Source organism: Mastigoproctus giganteus, chromosome 5 (genome assembly GCF_048544385.1).
Source record: "Mastigoproctus giganteus isolate SK-2022 chromosome 5, ASM4854438v1, whole genome shotgun sequence".
NCBI lineage: Eukaryota > Metazoa > Arthropoda > Arachnida > Uropygi > Thelyphonidae > Mastigoproctus > Mastigoproctus giganteus.
This window is the reverse complement of record NC_143579.1, coordinates 210,923,649-210,943,691: the sequence shown is the minus strand read 5'-3', so window position 1 is coordinate 210,943,691 and position 20,043 is coordinate 210,923,649. Positions and strand designations below refer to the sequence as shown.

At 35.7% G+C, this 20,043-nt stretch overlaps 1 protein-coding gene across 2 annotated transcripts in view; it reads right to left on the bottom strand.

Annotated features, from left to right (window-relative positions):
* Positions 1-20,043, bottom strand: part of LOC150086061 (phospholipid phosphatase-related protein type 1-like) — a 112,334-nt gene that overhangs the window by 11,510 nt on the left and 80,781 nt on the right. For both annotated transcript variants that reach the window (XM_090373681.1, XM_090373680.1), the window contains exons 5-6: positions 19,031-19,217; positions 4,501-4,558 (exon numbers count right to left, since the gene is read on the bottom strand). In XM_090373681.1, coding sequence (XP_090229807.1) covers positions 4,501-4,558; positions 19,031-19,217 — 245 coding nt within the window. The remainder of the gene's footprint in view (positions 1-4,500; positions 4,559-19,030; positions 19,218-20,043) is intronic.

Below are 20,043 nucleotides of genomic sequence, written 5' to 3'. Positions count from 1 at the left end.
CAATTCCTCATAGTAAACATTAATTTTCATAGCTAGCAGTCTAAAGAATATAAAGATAAAATAAAACTGATGTACCATGACAATCCCCCACCCCCCAGCAGCAGTTTTTTGAAACTTAAACTGATTTCAATAAAAAAAAAATTTAAAAAACTTCAAAAAATATCCATAAAAACAAATAAAAGCAATGAAAATGTACAGAGTATAAAGATAAAATAAAATTGACAACATACACACATAAAGAGAGAAAAGTTTACAGAGCTATATGCACCTTTGTCAACTCACTAACAGTAGTGATTGGACAAAGTACTAGCTACAAAAAAATAAGCTGTGCTAGGGATGAATGAGCACAACCTTTTCTTGTTTTGAGTATGTGCCGATTTATTGGGTTGCAGTCACTGTACTAACTTTTGCTTTTTAGGACCATTCATAAACCACTGTTAGTGAGTTGACAAAGGGACATACAGTGCCAAAAGCTCTCCTCTTTCACATGTACATTTATATTCTTAAATGTGTATTTTTATCACTTTTTTTTATTATTTGAAGTTTCATTTTTATTATTAAAATCACTTTTATTCAGTGGTGAGCTATAGTGGGCTCCCAAGGGTCCATTGTTATTTATTTTTTAAATTTGCGAGCCCATTGTTGTTATGATCGTTAATTTACAAATGAAATCCTGAATGCAATTATTGAGTATCCAGAGCCGAAACTACAGTGGGACGAGCAGGGCTCCATTCCCAGCATTTTAATGGTGCAATCGATCGGTTATGTATTTTAAAATTGCTTCATTTTTGATTTAATTACAGTCGGACCTCTGTTTAATGAACTTCTTTATAGCGAATTTTTTTTGATTCCCTTGGTAATTACATTTAAAATAGTTTTCGTTGAACGAAGAAAATTTCCATGTAACGAACGGATTAGGAGAGAATTTTGTATGCATCGTTCTCACCTCTGGCCTTTAGGCAATTTAGGTAATTAGAAAGTGCGAATTAAGGGTGAAAGGGATTACTGTTTCAGAATGTTAATGGTGTCCGTAAAACCTATGCAGTCACATACCGAGAAGTCTCACTAGTCAATATGCTTTCCATAGCCAATCAGAGGATTAAGAAGATTTTGGACACGGATTATAACCTCTGGTCAACCTGTGTTGTGGGTTCCCCCTTTACTCCGACAAATGGGCATATGTTTTTCGGAGAAGTGAGTGATCCATGCCTTCCAGTAAATTTATCCTGTCTATGTTTAGATGGTCACAGTAGCTGAATATCCATGTGATTCTGACATTTTGCACTGTATTCAAAGAACTAGTGAGTGTAGCAACATAGAGGGGGGGGGGAATTGAGGCAACTAAGATATTATATAAACTTCATGAAGATGAAATGTTGGCAGATTTTGAAACTTTCTAGCCTTTCGCTGTGTAGAAAATGTTCTAAAATATAATGGCATACAGGCAATAATTAAAAAAGAATTGTATCACCAATCTCCAAAAACTAACACGAATTAAGGATGATTGCTAAAGAACTTGTTGTGGAAACAAAAGATTGGTCATGTGTTCAGGCCACGATGAGCAGCTTGTAGCTTGCTGATGGCAGTTGTGGGTTGTAGGAATTATCCCACTTTGTGCAAACCTTTTGAATCAGAAGTTAAATATTCTGGATTGTTAAATCGACTTTTAAATTTGGAATTTCTTAACCATTTAGCACTAATGATCAACATCCTGCAGGAGCTCTCTTACCTTTCAGAAGCTTTACAGAATGACAATGGTAAAAGCATATAAATTAATTATTCGAACTATCAATGCTATTGCTAATTTGAAAAATTCTGAAGGAAATTATGAAGCTGAAATTGAGAGCATGTTGAAGTGGAAAGAATTTGAAGGAATCAAAATCGAAAGTAAAAAAATTGCCTCGTGACAAGTTATTAAATGCATTGTTTTATCCTTAAAGTTTAAGGATATTATCAATGCGACAGGGTGATTTTAAATTAAATAAAGAAAATAACGATACCATGAAAGAAATTTTAAACATATGCTACCCGAAATCGTGGAATGTGAAAGAACTTTCATCTCAATGGCAAGACAGTAAAAACCGAATAAGAAATTTAAGTTCTCTGATAAAATATGAAATAAAAATTAATGATTTTAGAGATTTTGTTGAAGACTGTTTATCTTCAAAATCTAGTGAAATTACCTTTTCAATTAAGAAAGCCAGAAAATATCTTTGAAACCATTGCAATTAGCAGTGCTGAAGATGAGTGAGCTTTCAGCATAATAAATAATATTGTGTAAATTAAACATGTTGCAGATTATGATGACCATACATCTAAATGGAAAACCATTGCTTCAATTTGATCTGGATCATTATGTCAAATCATTCCTCTGTAATCATTGCCCAGCTATTGAGCAAAGCAGAAGGTTGACAACAAAAATTAATAAAGTAGTAAATTCTATATGGCAAATTTTAGAATAAATTTTTCTTGAATGTGAAATAATTTTTCTTCATGTAATTGTGATTTGTGTACTTTTTCTAGAAAGTTAGTTTTTTTTTTATGTGATATTTGTTGTTATATTGTGGAATGTTTTGCAATAGTTTTTGTTATTTGGGAAATATTTCATGTTATTTTTTATTCGCAATATTAAAATTTTATCATGAAAAAAAAAATGTTCAGGCCACTATGAGCAGCTTGTAGCAGTCAATGTGTATCCATTATATTCCCCTAGTTGTTAAAAAAAAAAAAAAAAAACCTAATAAAAAAGTTGCGCGTGTGCTAAACACGCGCAAGATGGTTTATGGTAGATGGTTTATGCGAAACATCCTTCGCGTTTCTTTTAGTTATTTTAATTTGTATTATTGATTACAAAGTAGTTTTTTTATTGTAATTATTTTATTGATCATTCACAGATTTTCATAATTTCTGGAAGATAAGATAATGGATTTATGATAACTAAAGTAAGAGATGTATACTTGCGATTGCAACATATCTTAAATGTTTCTGTAAAACAGCACCGATCTTGTAGTTGAAGCGACATACACAGCTCTTAGGGGCACCTAACAATGGAATGTAACGAAAATGCAAGATAAAAAAAAGAAATTGTTGACAAATATTTGTATTGTTGCAATCATACTTACTGCAGTAGTAAGTTCAGAAAGCATGATTTTGACGTCATACTATTCAAAAATTCTAAAAAGTTGGAACTCCAGACACTGCTGTATCCAGTTATCATCGCAAGGCGAGGCATGACAACCAGGTTTAAGTTTTTTTTTTTTAGATAGATCTAGGAACGTTTTACACATTCACTTATGTGCATGGTTAAGGGAGTAATAAGCCACATCTGTCCGCCCCCCCCCCCTAAATCCGCCCCTGACTAGAGTTATCATACTGGTCATGAAAAATGCGTCATGTGCTCTAATCACACTACTAGTAGTGCGAGTGTGGGAAGCGCCTCTGGTGCAAGCAGTGGATGACATCACTTCCGTGTCTGATCAAATTTACTCAGAAAAACTGCATTATGCTATTGTTAAAATATTCACAGCTCACCACTGCTTTTATTCCTATGATTCCTGATGCTCAAGGCCTTTTCACTAATAAAAGCAATAAACAATTAATGATGGAAAAGCACCAATTGCTTAAAAGCTAAAGAATGTTAACTCATGATTTGCCTTGCAACACGAGATTTATGAAGGGTAATTGCAAATTTCAGTTTCCCATTATAGCTATTACAGAACAATGTGTTCAACACTACTTGTACAATAGTTATACACCTTGCATAGTTTTAGCACTAAATTTATGCACAAAAGTGTTATCAATCGTGAAGCACACAAAATATGATCTGGCATTAATAATTTTTATATTTTTTTTCTTTAGTCATAGGTGTTGAGTGGCACAGGGAAGTTGTCTCCAGGGGTAGTTTATGTCAATACTGAGGAAATTCAAAGGCCTGTTTGATTAGTGCCTATGGGAGGAAGGAAACTTTTTTGACCAGTGCAACAAAAGCCTGGCTTCCTTGCAGTACATGGTCAACACCAAGACAAAGGAAATAAACAGGATTTCTATTTGTCTGAAAACTGTGTAATTAGATTTAAATTAATATATGGCAGGATGTCAATTTTGTCCTAAGTCAGAAGTTGCTAACTTCTGACTTAAGACAAACTCACATATTTCTTAGATATCATACGTAATGTGGTGCTGTGAATAGTTTGAATACATTCAAGGAAGAATGTAGACAAATTATTAGGATGGAATGAACAGCTGAGATGGATAGTTTCTTCTTTTTGAAAATGCAGTATCAGCTTGCTTCCTTACATCATTTTCCACCACTAATGATTTTTATTAACATTACATTCAATTTTTAACTATTCCCCAAATGGAGTGACATTTAAACCTTGCAAACATTCAAGGTATTATGTATTTAAAAACAGTTTTACCATAAAAATCTGAAATACTGGCTACTAAAATGAAATGATCTTTGTTTCACTCTACTAATCACTTCAGTTAAATATAACTTACCATGATGTACACTGCAGAATAAGCTGATATAGAGGCATAATAAGAAGGAAAAGAGAGCCTAAAAAGATAAAAAAAAAGTTTGTGATTTCAAATTTTGTGCTAAGAAATAGGAGTTAAATGAGAAGTACTGTAAAAAAATGGCTTTAACACTAGAAACTGCCGCAATAGTCAGTTTGACTGTTTTCACACTTTAATTTCTGTAGTTAAAAGGGCTGCAAAACTGCAACAATTTAAAGTCCAATACACTTCCTAACTTTTCATTAACTTACAGCATGCACAATTGCAAATAATTTTGTGCACATTTTGTAAACAATTGGTGCTTTTAACTTTTAGCTTTTTACTTAAAGCAGCCAAATTGACTGTTTGTAAACTTGATAAATTTAACTAATTTTTTTTCTACAGTTAATCAAGCTTCATTTATTTACCTTGTAACAACCATTTGTTATTTGAATCCCTATGATTTATCCAAGTACATACCCAGGTGCACATGTCACTTCAGGTATGAACATGTGTATGAGTTACTACTATATATATATCTATATATATATTTCCGCACTGTACCATTTTAGCTTAGTTTGGGTGAAACTTTATACATGAACAGGTATTTTGACAATTTTTACAGTGCTACTTCAATTGCACTACTAAGATGTGGCAATCTTGTGGTCTTATCCAAGAGAAAATTCAAAAATGTCTAGAGGAATTAGAAAAGCTATCTGAAAATGAGCCTGGAGAGGAGTGGAAATGAATTTAGAGAATAAGAAAGTGACAAATGGATTCCCAATGGAAAAAGGCAAGGAATCTAGTAGTAGTGAAAATAATACTTCTGATCTTTGTACGTCAAGTGATGTAGATAATAAACGGCATCATAATTGTAAAAATTGTCTATCAGTGGACAGCAAACATACTTCAAAATCTGGGCACATTGGAAAGTTATAAAATCTGGCAGTCCTTTAGCTGGACATGCACTATGAAGTAACATAATTCACAATAACTCTGGGCCACCTCCTTATGCAATATGAAAGGTGTGTTAAGGATTCTGTGGCAAGTGCATTTCATTTATTTGTATGTAGACACTTCAATGATAAAACACATACAGAACTACACTGAAATCTGAGCCCAAAGACAACCGAAGGGTAATAATTGGTCTATATCCATTCAAAAACTTTATGCTTTCATTGCTACACTTTTAGCTAGCAGAGCATATGGTGTTAGAAATTTAGAACTTAATAGTTTGTGGTCAACTGTATGGGGCCTCAATTTTTTCCCAACACAATGACACGTAACAACTTATGAAATTAAGCAGTTCATCTAAGGTTCAATATACGTTCTTCAAGGAAGGAGTGTCTAGGATAGGGGCAGGCTATCCTGAGGGTGAAAGGGGTGCACTGCACCTGGGCGGCAATGTTTAGGGGTGTCTGAACCTCAAACTTACATACACATATGAAGAAAATTTTAAGGCAGGCACCAAATTTCAGTTGGCATCCAGGCACCACATACCTTAGGAATGCCCCTGGTCTAGGATATGAAGTTACTTTAGCTTCAGAAATATGGTGCAAATTTATTTCCAACTGTAAAACCTGCTATATACCTGGAGCAAACATACATTATAGTAGATGAGCAGCAATTTCCAACTGAAGATGATGCCAGTTCACCTAGTATGTGGCCAAAAAAGCAGAGAAATTTAGTATAAAGTTTTGGTTGGTAACTGACAACTTCAAAATAGAGTATCTATTGAATGGCTTTCCTTATCTGGGAAGAGGCTAGATAGTCAACCACTTTCTGATATGTCATCCTAAAACTAATGGAACCATTTTTGAATGTAGGTAGCAATGTAACCACTGATTAACTCTTTACCAGTTTTGAATTGGCAAAGAAATTAGTAAAAAAAAAAAAAAAAAAACACACACACTACAGTAGGAACTGCGAATCATTCTCTTAAAGAAGTTCCAAATTCTATTAAAAAAAAAAAAAAAAAAAAAAAAAAAAATTATATTCCACTTCAGATTTCAAACTTGGTAATTGCACTGCAACAAATTATCAGAGCCAAAACAAATGAAGCGTCAATCTGGAGCACACTTTATACAAGTGTTGCAATGAAACAAAGTACGGGTTTCAACAAAAAAGTTGAAGACAAAGGGGCTAAAAAAATATTCAACAAAAGCAGGCTTATATAGATGGCCAGTTCATATCTTTTATAATATATTACATCTTGCAGCAATCAATACTTGGATTATTTATAAAGCAGTGAGAGGGAAAGTTAAGAGAAAATTTTATATTGAATATAGCTCAAGAACTCTGAAAAGAATATATAGATTCACAGAAAGCAGCAGCTCAAACCATTAGCAGCTATGTCAAACTTCTCAAATGGCGTCAATGCCAAATTAGGCAATGCAAGGCAAACAAAATTATAGGAATGTACAGTAGTTGTGTGTAGAAAGTATGTATGCCAAAAGTGCATAGAAACTGTTGAAAAAAAGTAATTATTTTAAATTGTGCAAATTAATTTTTTAAACATTTTTTTTTTCCCTAGGAAATAAACTAAAGTTATGGTCAAATTTTTGCTATCAGAAATATTCTGTGTGTATTATCATAAGCTCAACATTATGTACCATTGCCAGATACTTTATCTCAAATGCTTATAATAAAATGCTGAAAACACAGCTTAACTATTTTATGCACAATTGTCAAAATTGACCAGCAAGCAGTTTAAGGTATTTTTACTAGCTGGCAGTTCTAGTTTCAATGAAATTTTCCTCAAAATTATATATAAATAACCTTGCTTTTCTACATAAAGAGTGCACTGAGAAGTAATGCCTCCGATTAACTCCAAATATAGTGGCATCTTGATTTACAAAGAAGTTTGTAAGAGGTAGTTCATAAATACAGAGTGATTTTCCTCATAGGTATGGTATAATGGGAGATGCATGGTGGTGTGAGGGGGTATTAGAAATACCCCCTCACACCACCTCACAAGTATTAGAAATCAGGACCAGAGTTAGGTATTTTTTCACCCAGGGAAAAACAAACATTAAAACAACAAACAAATAAAAACATTATAAATAATGTAATATGAAACCTGTGGATACTGTTAATATTTATTTAACATGTAATGTTGGAACTAAATATAAATCACATTTAAAATGCTATTTAGGTATTTATTACAACTTTTAGAAATTACAAATGAAAGCACATATTATAGTTATGCTAAACCTAGCAATGAGAGATAAAGCACTAACTATATTTATAATGATTATAAAAGAAAATTAGATTAAAAAATTGTTAAAAAAATAACCCAGCGGTGGTGCTCAGCTTTTTCTTTTTAATTTTTGGAAAGTGTTTGAATTCTATTTAAACATTGCCAATATTTCATCACCTCTTAATGGATTGCAGTACCTATTGTATGTACTTTTTACATTTTAATATATGCACATTTAAAATATGCATGTTTTATGCCTTTCATTTTCAAAAAATGAAATTTAATTCTGCTGAAACTTTCAAAATATAAACAAATATTCATTCTCTTCATTTTGGTACACCTCATGTGCAATTTTCAACTACTTATTTTGCTTTCTGCAGTGTAACAGCCACCTGGAGAGAATATCAGGTTTCATATAATCACCTTTACTCTGTAAAAAGAATAACTCTTTCAAAAAGAACTAGGATAAGAGTGCAGATGTTTACTGAAATAGTGGGAGAAAAAAAATAAATAACCTGAAACTATAAATACAGCATTGGCACTTGTCCAATATGATATAATGGTATCCTTCAAGAATAAAGCCAAACAGTTGTAAAGATTGTCATGGGTAACCTGACAAGTTCTCACATTTAATTTTTGTATGGAGTTAAAAAAAAAAAAAAAAAAAAACTGATACTATTGCAGTAAAATCAAAACTATATTTAGGAAGCTAGACAAACCGATTTTTAATCATTATCAGGAACATTGTCAAGGGTCACCTGTCAGGTTACTTGCCACAACCACCAGGTTAAACATCTACAAAACAGAAAATGTTACTTTAATCCTATGGTTTGTGAGCAGAAGCAAATTCATCAGCCATTCACAATTTCTTGTGCAAGATCAACAAATGTTTTTATTAATTTAAGTTCAGTCAAGCTTTCACACGATGCTACTGCAAAAGATATAGTTATAAATATTCCCATTGCATTTGCAGGTTTGGAAAAAAGATTCTATTGTGTGCATTCTTTAATTATTTCAATAATTTCCAGATAATGTCCTTATGTTTGGAACAAGTGAAACACATGAAGCCCCATATTTTCAGCATTGTTTTGATTCATGGCTAAAATTATAAGAAAAACATATCACAAATCAAGGAAAATATCTTGAAGATTGATAATCAGTTGCATATACTTCTAATTATAAGTTGGTAACGTTTGGAATAAATACCTCTAGTACTTCAGATTTTATGAAAATTAAGATTTTTTTTTCAGCCCATCTTTGTATATTAAACTTGCTTTTCAGCAGTTTAAGATATTCTTAGTTCTAAACATAAATATTGCCCTTTTCCATAAAGTACAATCTTCAGAAAGCAGGAGAGTGAAATTAATAGGTAGTGATATGCTAATTTTTCAGCCTAGTCTTTACTTGTTAACAGGAGAGATTGCTTCTACAGGGATGGGATACACTTAAATAGAAAAGGTGCAAGAATATTTTTGCTGATGCTATCGAGGCAGTGTTAGGTGGGTCGGAAAACTGCTAGCTTGTGGGGGGGGATACAAGGACTAATAGATTAACAGTAGCCACTGGCAGAGGTGAAAGTGATTCTTGCATTGCTTCTATTGGAATGAGCAGCAGCCTGGAAAACAAGATGCAGGATATTTCAGAGACTGCTGGGAGTCACTGCGGTACAAGTAAACACATGGGTTGTGTTAGAGTAGCTAAGAATAGGAACAGGTGCATGTATAATTGCGGCGACCGGGCTAGCCGAGTGGGTAAAGTACCTGCCCGGCAACCCAAAGGTTGCAGGTTCGATTCCCGCCTCGGGCTTGGATCAAAGTACTGCAAAAACCTTGGGAGGTGCAATATGGCCACAGAAGCCAATGCGCCAACAACTACCAAATCAAAAAAAAAAAAAAAAATGTATAATTGTGTGTACACCGATGCTAGGAGTTTGGTAAATAAATTTGATGAATTTGAGGTATTACTCAAAACATCAAAGGCAGATATTGTTGAGATATCAGAGACGTGGTGTTACACAGATATAAGGAATGCAGAACTGGAATTTGGGGAGTACAATGTCTACAGAAAGGATAGACAGGATAGGAAGGGAGGAGGGGTTATGCTATTAGTTAAGAAACACAAAATCCAAGGGAGTGAAGCCAGTCGATATTGCTGGACAGTGCAGTGTCGAGTTAGTTTGGTGTGACATAAGCATTCGGACATCAAAATTGAGAGTAGGAGTGTGCTATAGGCCTAATGACTTTGATGAGTATAATAAGAAACTGTACAGGGAAATGAAGTGTGCCAGTAAATCAGAGTCTTATAATGGGGGATTTTAATTTTCCACATATTGACTGGAATTTGTGGGTTGGTCACTCACACACTAGCAAGACTTTTGGATTTATTGGATGATTGTTTTCTACATCAGCATGTTCGGGAGGCAACTAGAAGGAGTAATACTCTTGATCTGATTATCAGTAATGATTCTTCATGAATTAAGAATTTGCAGATAAAGGAACCACTAGGTGGCAGTGATCAGTGTGCTGAAGTGAGATTTACTCAAAGAGGTAACTACCATCAGGGGTAAAGGGAAGGGTTTTTGCTTTCATAAAGGCCACTACGGTGGTCTGAGACAGTATTCGGCGACTGCCGAATACGGTGCTATTTATTGTATTCTCTCTATCTTGTGAACTCCTCTGACCGTGTGGTCGTCCCGGAGTATAAACAGAAAATTTATTTTATTTATTTAAATTCTATACGGTGGGACCAACTGATGATGTTACCAACAGCAAATTCAAAATGGAAGCATTCAAAGAACTTATCTTGGAAGCTACTAGATGTTACATACCAACTAAGAAATATTGTTCAAGGTTTAGGCCTAAACAGATGTCAGATGAACTAATGAGACATATGGCAGAGAAGAGAAGTGCTTGGGATACATAAATTAACATGTGACAGAAGCCTATGATAGCTATAAGCTGATCTGTAACCAAGTTACAAAGGAGGTTAGGCAGGCAAAAGCAGATTACAAGAAATCCTTGGCAAAGAATGCAAAGAAAAACAGCAAAGAGTTCTTTACTTATGTAAACTCTAGAAGGAAGGGGATGAATCAGATTGGTCCACTTGATATCGATGGTTCAACTGTTGATGATCCTGCTCAGGTAGCTAAAAAACTAAATGAATAATTTGCATCAACATTCACACATGAGGAGTTATTCAGTGAGGGGAACGCTAGAGGTGTATTCAACACTGGCAGTAAGCTAGATAATCTTGTAATAACTGAGAGTAAAGTGGAGGAGAAATTGTTGAAGATAAACACAAGAACGGCACCTGGGGTGGATGGGATCTATCCAGTTATATTAAAGGAGGCAGCAAAGGAAGTAAGCAAACCCTTAGCCATAATTATGAGAGCTTTCTTGTACTCGGGGGGGGGGAGAGGTACCCATAGACTGGAGATGTGCAAATGTGACCCCAATTCATAAAGGTGGTTCAAAGGCTGACAAGTAATTATAGACTTGTGAGTTTAACTTCTGTTCCAGGAAAATTAATGGAGGCACTTGTTAAAGAAGTACTGCAAGATCATCTAGACAAGACTTCAGTTATAGCTCGGACATAGCATGGTTTTGTTAAGGGAAAGTCTTGCCTGACCAATTTGATTGGATACTACAATGCAGTCACAAAAGAACTGGATTCAGGGAATAACTTTGATATTATATATTTGGATCTTAGAAAGGCTTTTGATACTGTTGCACATGGAAGACTGTGCACAAATTGGAGCAGTGTGGCATTGGAGGCAAATTGCTGCTGTGGATAAAAGGATGGTTGAGTGGGAGAAGACAGAGTGGTAATCAATGGACACTGCTCATCGTGGACTAATGTTATTAGTGGAGTCCCTCAGGGTTCAACGTTGGATCCATTATTGTTTTCTGTATTTATAAATGATATTGATGATGGTATATCAAGCTTGATGTCCAAGTTTGCAGACAATACAAAGGTTGGCAGGGTTATTAAGGACACTACTGACGCTATGCTGCTGCAACAGGATCTGAAAAGGTTGAGCAGATGGGCTGAGAGGTGGCAAATGAAGTTTAACATTACATTTGTCAAAGTACTACATATGGGAAACAGCAACCCCAGAGCAATGTATCAATTTTGTGGTACTGCACTGACAGTGGTAGAGAATGAAAAGGGCCTGGGTGTAATTGTGCAGGCAGATATTAAGTTCTCTGAGCAGTGCAGATTGGCTGCAAGCGTAGCTCATAGTGTCTTGTCAATGATATACAGGAATTTTTCTAGCAGGGATAAGGAAGTGATTATTCTCTTGTATAAGGTAATAGTCAGGGTACTGTATACAGGTCTGTAGGCCTCATTTCAAGAAGGATGTAGAGCTGTTGGAACGAGTACAGAGAAGGGCAACAAGATTAGTGAATGGAACAAAGGGTTGCTCTTACAAAGAAAGGACTTAAGTTTTGCAAATTACAGCATCTGGAGACTAGGCACCGGCAAGGTGATCTGATAGAGGTGTATAAAGCCTTGAATGGTTTGAGCGTGCTCAATGCCGAGAGGATTCTTCCTCTTGCTGAGAATAATCACATGAGAGGGCATAAATTCAGATTGAGGAAAGACAGATGTAGGATATATGTGCAGAAATTGCCTTTCGCCAGCGGGTAGTTGGTTGGTGGAACAGACTTCCATCCCTTGTTATGGAAGTTGATAGCCTAAATAAATTTAAGGTTCAGCTGGACAGGCATTTCGAACGAACAGAGGGGTGAAATGGAAGTGGTTTTTTTTTGGCTGATGTTGCATAAGCTCACTTTCTTGCATCATATGCCTCTACTAATGCTATTTAAGTATGCACACCTAGTGTATCACTGCCCCAATAGCATCTTCAAATAGATGACATGCCTTATGATCATTTCCTCAGCCAACTGGAAAAAATGACTTTTTCCTTAACTGGAAAACACAGAAGTCTTATACAGACATGATAAATATGAAGGGTATATTAAATTAGAATTGAGTGAGGAAAGACAGAAGCAACTAACAAATCTTGATTCAGAACCAATCCAGCAACAGATATCCTGAACAGCCAGCATAAACTGCAACAATTTGCTTGAATGGATGTACCAAGTCAGAATAGCAAGTTGATGTATCAGTAATTAGCAATGGAGCATCTGTGATCTATCAGAATGTGTTATTCATTTAAGTGGGTGACAAGATTCTACAAAGTATTATCAAATGCCAGTATGCATAAGAAGCACAAAAAAAAAAAAAAAAAAAAAAAAAAAAAAAATTGCCTGTTATTACATTTTTGTAATCATAAAAACAGTATTTATTTATTTACTTACTTGCAAACTTCTCACCCACAGAGCACACACACTGGATAATTGTGAGAATTATAGAAAATAAGTACAAAACAGTCACTAGTTTTAAAATATATGCAAAGTTTGGATTAACAAAAGAGTAAAGAGCAATTTCTTATACACAGATGGTTTAAGTGTAATCACAATATTGATTACTGCAATATTGTGATTATTCAATACCTGAAGGAAACAGAATACAGGACTTCCAAGTAAGTGTTGAGTACAAGGGACAGGCAGTGAGAAATTAGTTTTATAATGAGAATTAAAGCAAGATATACTGAAAGGTATTTGTTCAAGAAGAGATGGAGAATCGATAGAGTTTATGATAATATCTTTATTACAATCGGCAAATAAAAATAAGGTTTTACATGGAAGACTGATTCAATACCCATAACAGCAACAATGCTATAGATAAAAAGTTGGAGTTGTCATCTGGAGTGAAGAGGAATGATTCTGAAGCGACAACAAAGGGCTCCATAATTTTGATGGCAAAGATTTCAAAAGCATAAGAATTTAATTTGAATTCTCTCAAGTCTGTGAGAAAGATATTCCTGTTGTGGGGACAAAATATCACAATAGTCAAAAATGGGAAGTTAAAGCTGCTCATAGAGAAGAATTATTTGTCACTCTTGAAAATCAAGGAAGAACACTTAATTAGGCCAAGAAGTTTGGAAGTCTGAGATATTACATAACATGGGAAGAGGGATGAAGGTCAGAATGAAATAGGACACTTAAGCCATATTTTTTTTTCAGGACTTATTTTTCATAAATTGAAGAATTCTGTGCTGTCTCCCTTCTCTACAGCTAGTCACAAGAATATCCAAGTACTTGTCACTTGATAATAAACACTTCACTGTATTATTATATATTTTTTTATTTGTTGTCTTAGAGAACATGGTTCTTTCCTGTGACAGACTGAGTTAATAATAGTGGCAAATGATTAGCATTAGCAGAGGCATTTGATGCAAGAAAGCAAGCTTATGCAGCATCAGCCAAAAAAAAATAAAAAAATAAATAAATAAATAAAAAATAACCACTTCCACTTCACTCCTCTGTTCGTTCGAAATACCTGTCCAGCTGAGCCTTAAACATATTCAGGCTATCAACCTCCACAACAAGGGATGGAAGTCTGTTCCACCAACCAACCACCTGCTGCTGGCTAAAGGCAAATTTCCTCACATCTATCCTACATCTGTCTTTACTCAATTTGAATTTATACCCTCTCAGGTGATTATTCTAAGCAAGAGGAACAATCCCATCAGCATTGAGCATGCTCAAACCATTCAAGGTTTTATACACCTCTATCAGATCACCTCGCTGGTGCCTAGTCTCCAGACACTGTAATTTGCAAAACTTAAGCCTTTCTTTGTAAGAGCGCCCCTTTGTTCCATTCATCAATCTTGTTGCCCTTCTCTGTACTTGTTCCAGCATCTCTACATCCTTCATGAAATGAGGCCTCCAGGCCTGTATACAGTACTCTAGGTGTGGCCTGACCATTGCCTTATACAAGGGAATAATCACCTCCTTATCCCTGCTAGAAAAATTCTTATATATCATCGACAATACACCATGAGCTACTCTTGCAGCCCGTCTGCACTGCACTGCTCAGAAAACTTCATATCTGCCTGCACAACCACCCCCAGGTCCCTTTCATTCCCCACCACTGTCAGTGTAGTACCACAGAGTTGATACGTTGCTCTGGAGTTGCTGTTTCCTCATATGTAGTACTTTACATTTGTCAATGTTAAACTTCATTTGCCACCTCTCATGCATCTGCTAAACCTTTTCAGATCCTGTTGCAGTAGCATAGTGTCAGTAGTGTCCTTGACAACCCTGCCAACCTTCGTATCGTCTGCAAACCTGGACATTAAGCTTGATATACCATCATCAATATAGTTTATAAATACAGAAAACAATAATGGACCCAATACTGAACCCTGAGGGACTCCACCAATAACATTAGTCTACAATGAGCAGTGTCCAATGATTACCACTCTGTCTTCTCCCCCTCAACCACCCCTTCATCCATAGCAGCAATTTACCTCCAATGCCACACTGCTCCAATTTGTCAGCAGTCTTCAATGTGCAACAGTATCAAAAGCCTTTCTAAGATCCAAGTATATAATATCAAAGTTATTCCCTGCATCCAGTTCTTTTGTGACTACATCATGGTATCCAATCAAATTGGTCAGGCAAGACTTCCCCTTAACAAAACCATGCTGTGTCTGAGCTATAACTGAAGTCTTGTCTAGATGATCCTGCAGTGCTTCTTTAACCAGTGCCTCCATTAATTTTCCGGGAACAGAAGTTAAACTAACGGGTCTATAAATACTTGTGTCGCCCTTTGATCCTCCTTTGTGAATTGGGGTCACATTTGCACATCTCCAGTCCATGGGTACTTCCCCTGAGTCCAAGGAAGCTCTCATAATTATGGCTAAGGGTTTGCTTACTTCCTTTGCTGCCTCCTTTAATATAACTGGATAGATCCCATCCATCCCAGGTGCCTTTCTTGTATTTATCTTCAAAAATTTCTCCTCCATTTTACTCTCAGTTATTACAAGATTCTCTAGCTTACTGCCAGAGTTTAATACACCTCTGGCATTCCCCTCACTGAATAACTCCTTATGTGTGAATGTCGATGCAAAATATTCATTTAGTTTGTTAGCTACCTGAGCAGGATCATCAACAGTTGACCCATCGATATCAAGTGGACCAATCTGATTCATCCCCTTCCTACTAGAGTTTACATAAGTAAAGAACTCTTTGCTGTTTTTCTTTGCATCCCTTGCCAAAGATTTCTTGTAATCTGCCTCCGCCTATGTAACCTCCTTTGTAACTTGGTTACAGATCAACTTGTATATATCATAGGTTTCTGTGTCATGTGTTAATTTGTATGTATCCCATGCATTTTTCTTCTCTGCCATATGTCTCAGTTCATCTGACATCCACTTAGGCCTAAACCTTGAACAATATTTCTTAGTTGGTATGTAAAGCCTAGTAGCTTCCAAGATAAGTTCTTTGAATGCTTCCCATTTTGAATTTGCTGTTGGTAACATCATCAGTTGGTCCCACTGTATGGAATTTAAATACTGTCTCCGACCACCATAGTCACTTTTACGAAAGCAATAACCCTTCCCTTTACCTCTAATGGTAGTTACCTCTTTGAGTAAATCCCACTTCAGCACACTGTGATCACTGCCACCTAGTGGTTCATTTACCTGCAGATTCTTAATGCACGAAGAATCACTACTGATAATCAAATCAAGAGTATCACTCCCTCTAGTTGCCTCCCGAACATGCTGATGTAGAAAAAAATCGTCCAATAAATCCACAAAAGCCTTGCTAGTGTGTGAGTGACCAGCCTCCAAATTCCAGTCAATATCTGGGAAATTAAAATCCCCCATTATAAGTCTCTCTGATTTACTGGCCCACTCTATTTCCCTGTACAATTTCTTATTATACTCAGAGTCATTAAGGCCTATAGCACACTCCTACTTTCAATTTTGATCTCCCGATGCTTATGTCACACCAAACTGACTTGACACTGCTCTGTCCAGCAATGTCGACTGGCTTCACTTCCTTGGATTTTATGTATTTCTTAACTAATAGCATAACCCCTCCTCTCTTCCTATCCTGTCTATCCCTTCTGTAGACATTGTACTCCCCAAATTGCAGTTCTGCATTCCTTATATCTGTGTGACACCACGTCTCTGAAATCTCCACAATATCTGCCTTTGATGTTTTGAGCAATACCTCAAATTCATCAAATTTATTTACTAAACTCCTAGCATTGGTGTACACGCAAGTATACATGCACCTGTTCTTTTTCTTAGCTACCCTAACACAACCCATGTGTTTACTTGTACCCCAATGATTCCCAGCAGTCTCTGAAATATTCTGCATCTTATTTTCCAGGTTGCAGCTCATTCCAATAGAAGTAGTGCAAGAATCACTTGCACCTCTGCCAGTGGCTAATGTTAATCTATTAGTCCTTGTATCCCCCCAATCTAGCAGTTTTCCGACCCACCGAATACTGCCTTGATAGCATCAGCAAACATTCTTGCACCCTTTCTATTTAAGTGTATCCCATCCCTGTAGAAGCAGTCTCTCCTGTTAACAAGTACAGACCAGGCTGAAAAAAATTCTACCCCTTGAGCCTTGCACAATCTTTCCAGGGCCGAATTGATCGACAGGGCTCTCATCATATACTCTCTCCTATCGTGTCTGGGCAGAATTGCAGACACTTTCAAATTCAACCCTAATTCAACCCTTTTTTTTTCAACAGTGACCCGTACTTGTTAAGTAATTTCGCCGTCTCCTACTAAGAGTAGGAGACCGGCGGATGCAAGGAAGGAAGCTTTATCAGCAGCAAAAGAAACCTACCCACCTTATCTGTTCATCCCCTCTAATAACATACCTAATTCTTTTTTGACTCAGAGTTAGGCATGTGGGGGGCAATGAGACCCCACACAATATTTCAGCAATTCATGCAGCTGAAACACCTAATTGTTTTAGAAAACATTTTCTTTGATTTTCCATAAATCTGTTAATTATTGCACAATTGGAAAAAAAAAAAAAATACAAATTAAGTTAAACTTAATTATATGCATATACCATTCTCACATAATTATTGATAACAAGATGGCTTTGCTGCCACATGCTCCAAGACACTGAAGCAGTATTTGAAATCAAAAATTGTTGATGCACGCATATCACATTTCATGCATTGAGTACTGTTACTTACAGGCTGGCATCTAATTGCATACGTTCAAAGCATGTAGTTTGTAAATTTGCATTTTGCCTGCTAACAGATCTAAAGTGGGTTAATTTCCAAAAATTTTTAATATAAAAACAATTTCTCACAGTTATGTTCTTATAAAAGATTGCAAACAAGAGTAGCATCAAAAAACTGCACAAATTTGAATTTTTGTTTTTTTTCTTGCGGACGATTTTTTCAAATTCACTCTCAACAGAGGGATTTCAATTTTTCATGCTCCTGGTTATAGTTTAAGTTAATTCAACTACCCACTTCCATGACACAAATTACTCTCTGGCTGAAAGCAAATTTGCACACATCTACCCTGCAGCCATCCTGTTTCAATTCAAGCTTGTCCTCTTGTGTTGTCAAGAGAATAAGAATACCATCATCACCAAATTTACTCAATTAATTTAAAGCCTTGAACACTTCAAATCAGGTCTCCAAGCAAGTGCCAAGTTTCCAAGCAGTGCAGTATGCAGAGCTGAAGTCTTTTTGTGGTAAGAGTAACCCTTTGTGTTCTTGACTAATCTGATTGCTCTTGGAATGGATGCAACTGGTTGCATCCATTCCAAGAGATTCACATCTTTCTTAAAATGACCCGTATGCAGTACATTGGAATAATCCTTGTCCAGTCCCAACATAGCCCACTACTAGCACTTTAATATTCACATAAAACTATTGGGACATTTTCGGTCTGAAATTTCTTTCACACATCACTCACCCAATCATATAGACTAATTGTTTATCATTTCAACAAAGTTGCCAAGGCCAAGTAAGACTTAATGCAGCTGTAATAGTAGTGCCTTGAGTTTTTAAGGAAAAAGCTGCTACTTCTTGTAAATCAATTAAAAATAATATTGGTAATTTTACTAAATGTTATTCATACCACTGTTGAATTGGCTTGAATCTGTGCCTGTCACTGGAAGGAACAAAGCTTTCCCAACAAAGGAAAAACAACAAAGTGAGTCATTTATCAAATTACTTCAACAATTGCATTGAAATGCAGCCCAGTTTCTTTACTTAATTACTTTTAAGATGGAAAGCAGTAGGAGAGAGGGGAGAAAATAATTGGTTATGAGTATTTTATATTGTTATATTCAACCATTCATTACAGAAGAGTGAAAGATCAGAGCTTAAATGTGAACTGGAAAGATTAAAGGAGAGTTAAATCTTTGACTTTTAGTTAATATGGTAGTGATAAAGGAGGGAGGGCAAGAGAGAATAAGCAACACCTACCTTGCTTCTCTCACTACATCTTCATCCACATTACATTGCCAAATCCATATTGGTGGACAGCCATTGGATGGTGGTTTAGTGATATTGATTCCACAGGCTTCAAGAAAATAAGGTCTATGTCGGCCAGTAATGAGTTTCAAGAAATCTGTCAGCACACTAGTGCAAAGTAATCCAAACAGGAATGTGCCTGAAAATAATTAATCAGTGAATTAAAGACTTTTTTCTGGTGAAAGAAAATGGAAAGAGTTATTTACACTAAACCACATTACAATTACAGAAAACAGCTGTTGCCTTTTAAAAAGCATGTAACTATGCTCTTATGAACCAAGCAAGCTAAAAATAAACTGAAATAAAATAATAAAGACAAAAAACAAAGCAGATGTTTCCTTCACTGTGACATCAGTGCTTGTGAGCTACAAAAAGGATTCCGTTTCAGTTATTGACTGCTGTCCAGAAAAGAGCTAATGGCTCTTTGCAATCACAAGAATAGTTTCCCCACAGTATTTTCAATGGTATATTAATTTATAATTTTTGTAAGACATAAACAGAGAAATATCTGATTGTAACTGCACAATCACAAAAAAAAAAAAAAGCAGGTTTTTATTTTTTTTATTTTTAAGAATATAGCTTTAAAGTCCCAAATAGTGAGACCCTCTACAGTGCAATTGTAGTCAAATAAAATACAAAACTATTACAAATGGCTAGTATACAGATGATTATTTGCACATATCACAAGCAGGAGTCTATGTGTAGAACTTCCATCCAACAGAGAATGGCCAAGCCTGTGAATTACTTGCTTTACATACTCTCCTCAGTTTCTTTACGATGATCCTTAGAATTTCAAATTGGCACAGTATCATCTGCATAACAAAGGTTGTTTATCTTCAAGTCCTCCAATTTTGATGCCAGTCTCTAAATCTTCCAAAGCTTATCTTTGGCATAAAGATTAAAAAGGCGAGGTGACAAATACAGCCCTGCCTGACACCTTTACCTATTTTGAAAAAGTCCGTTTC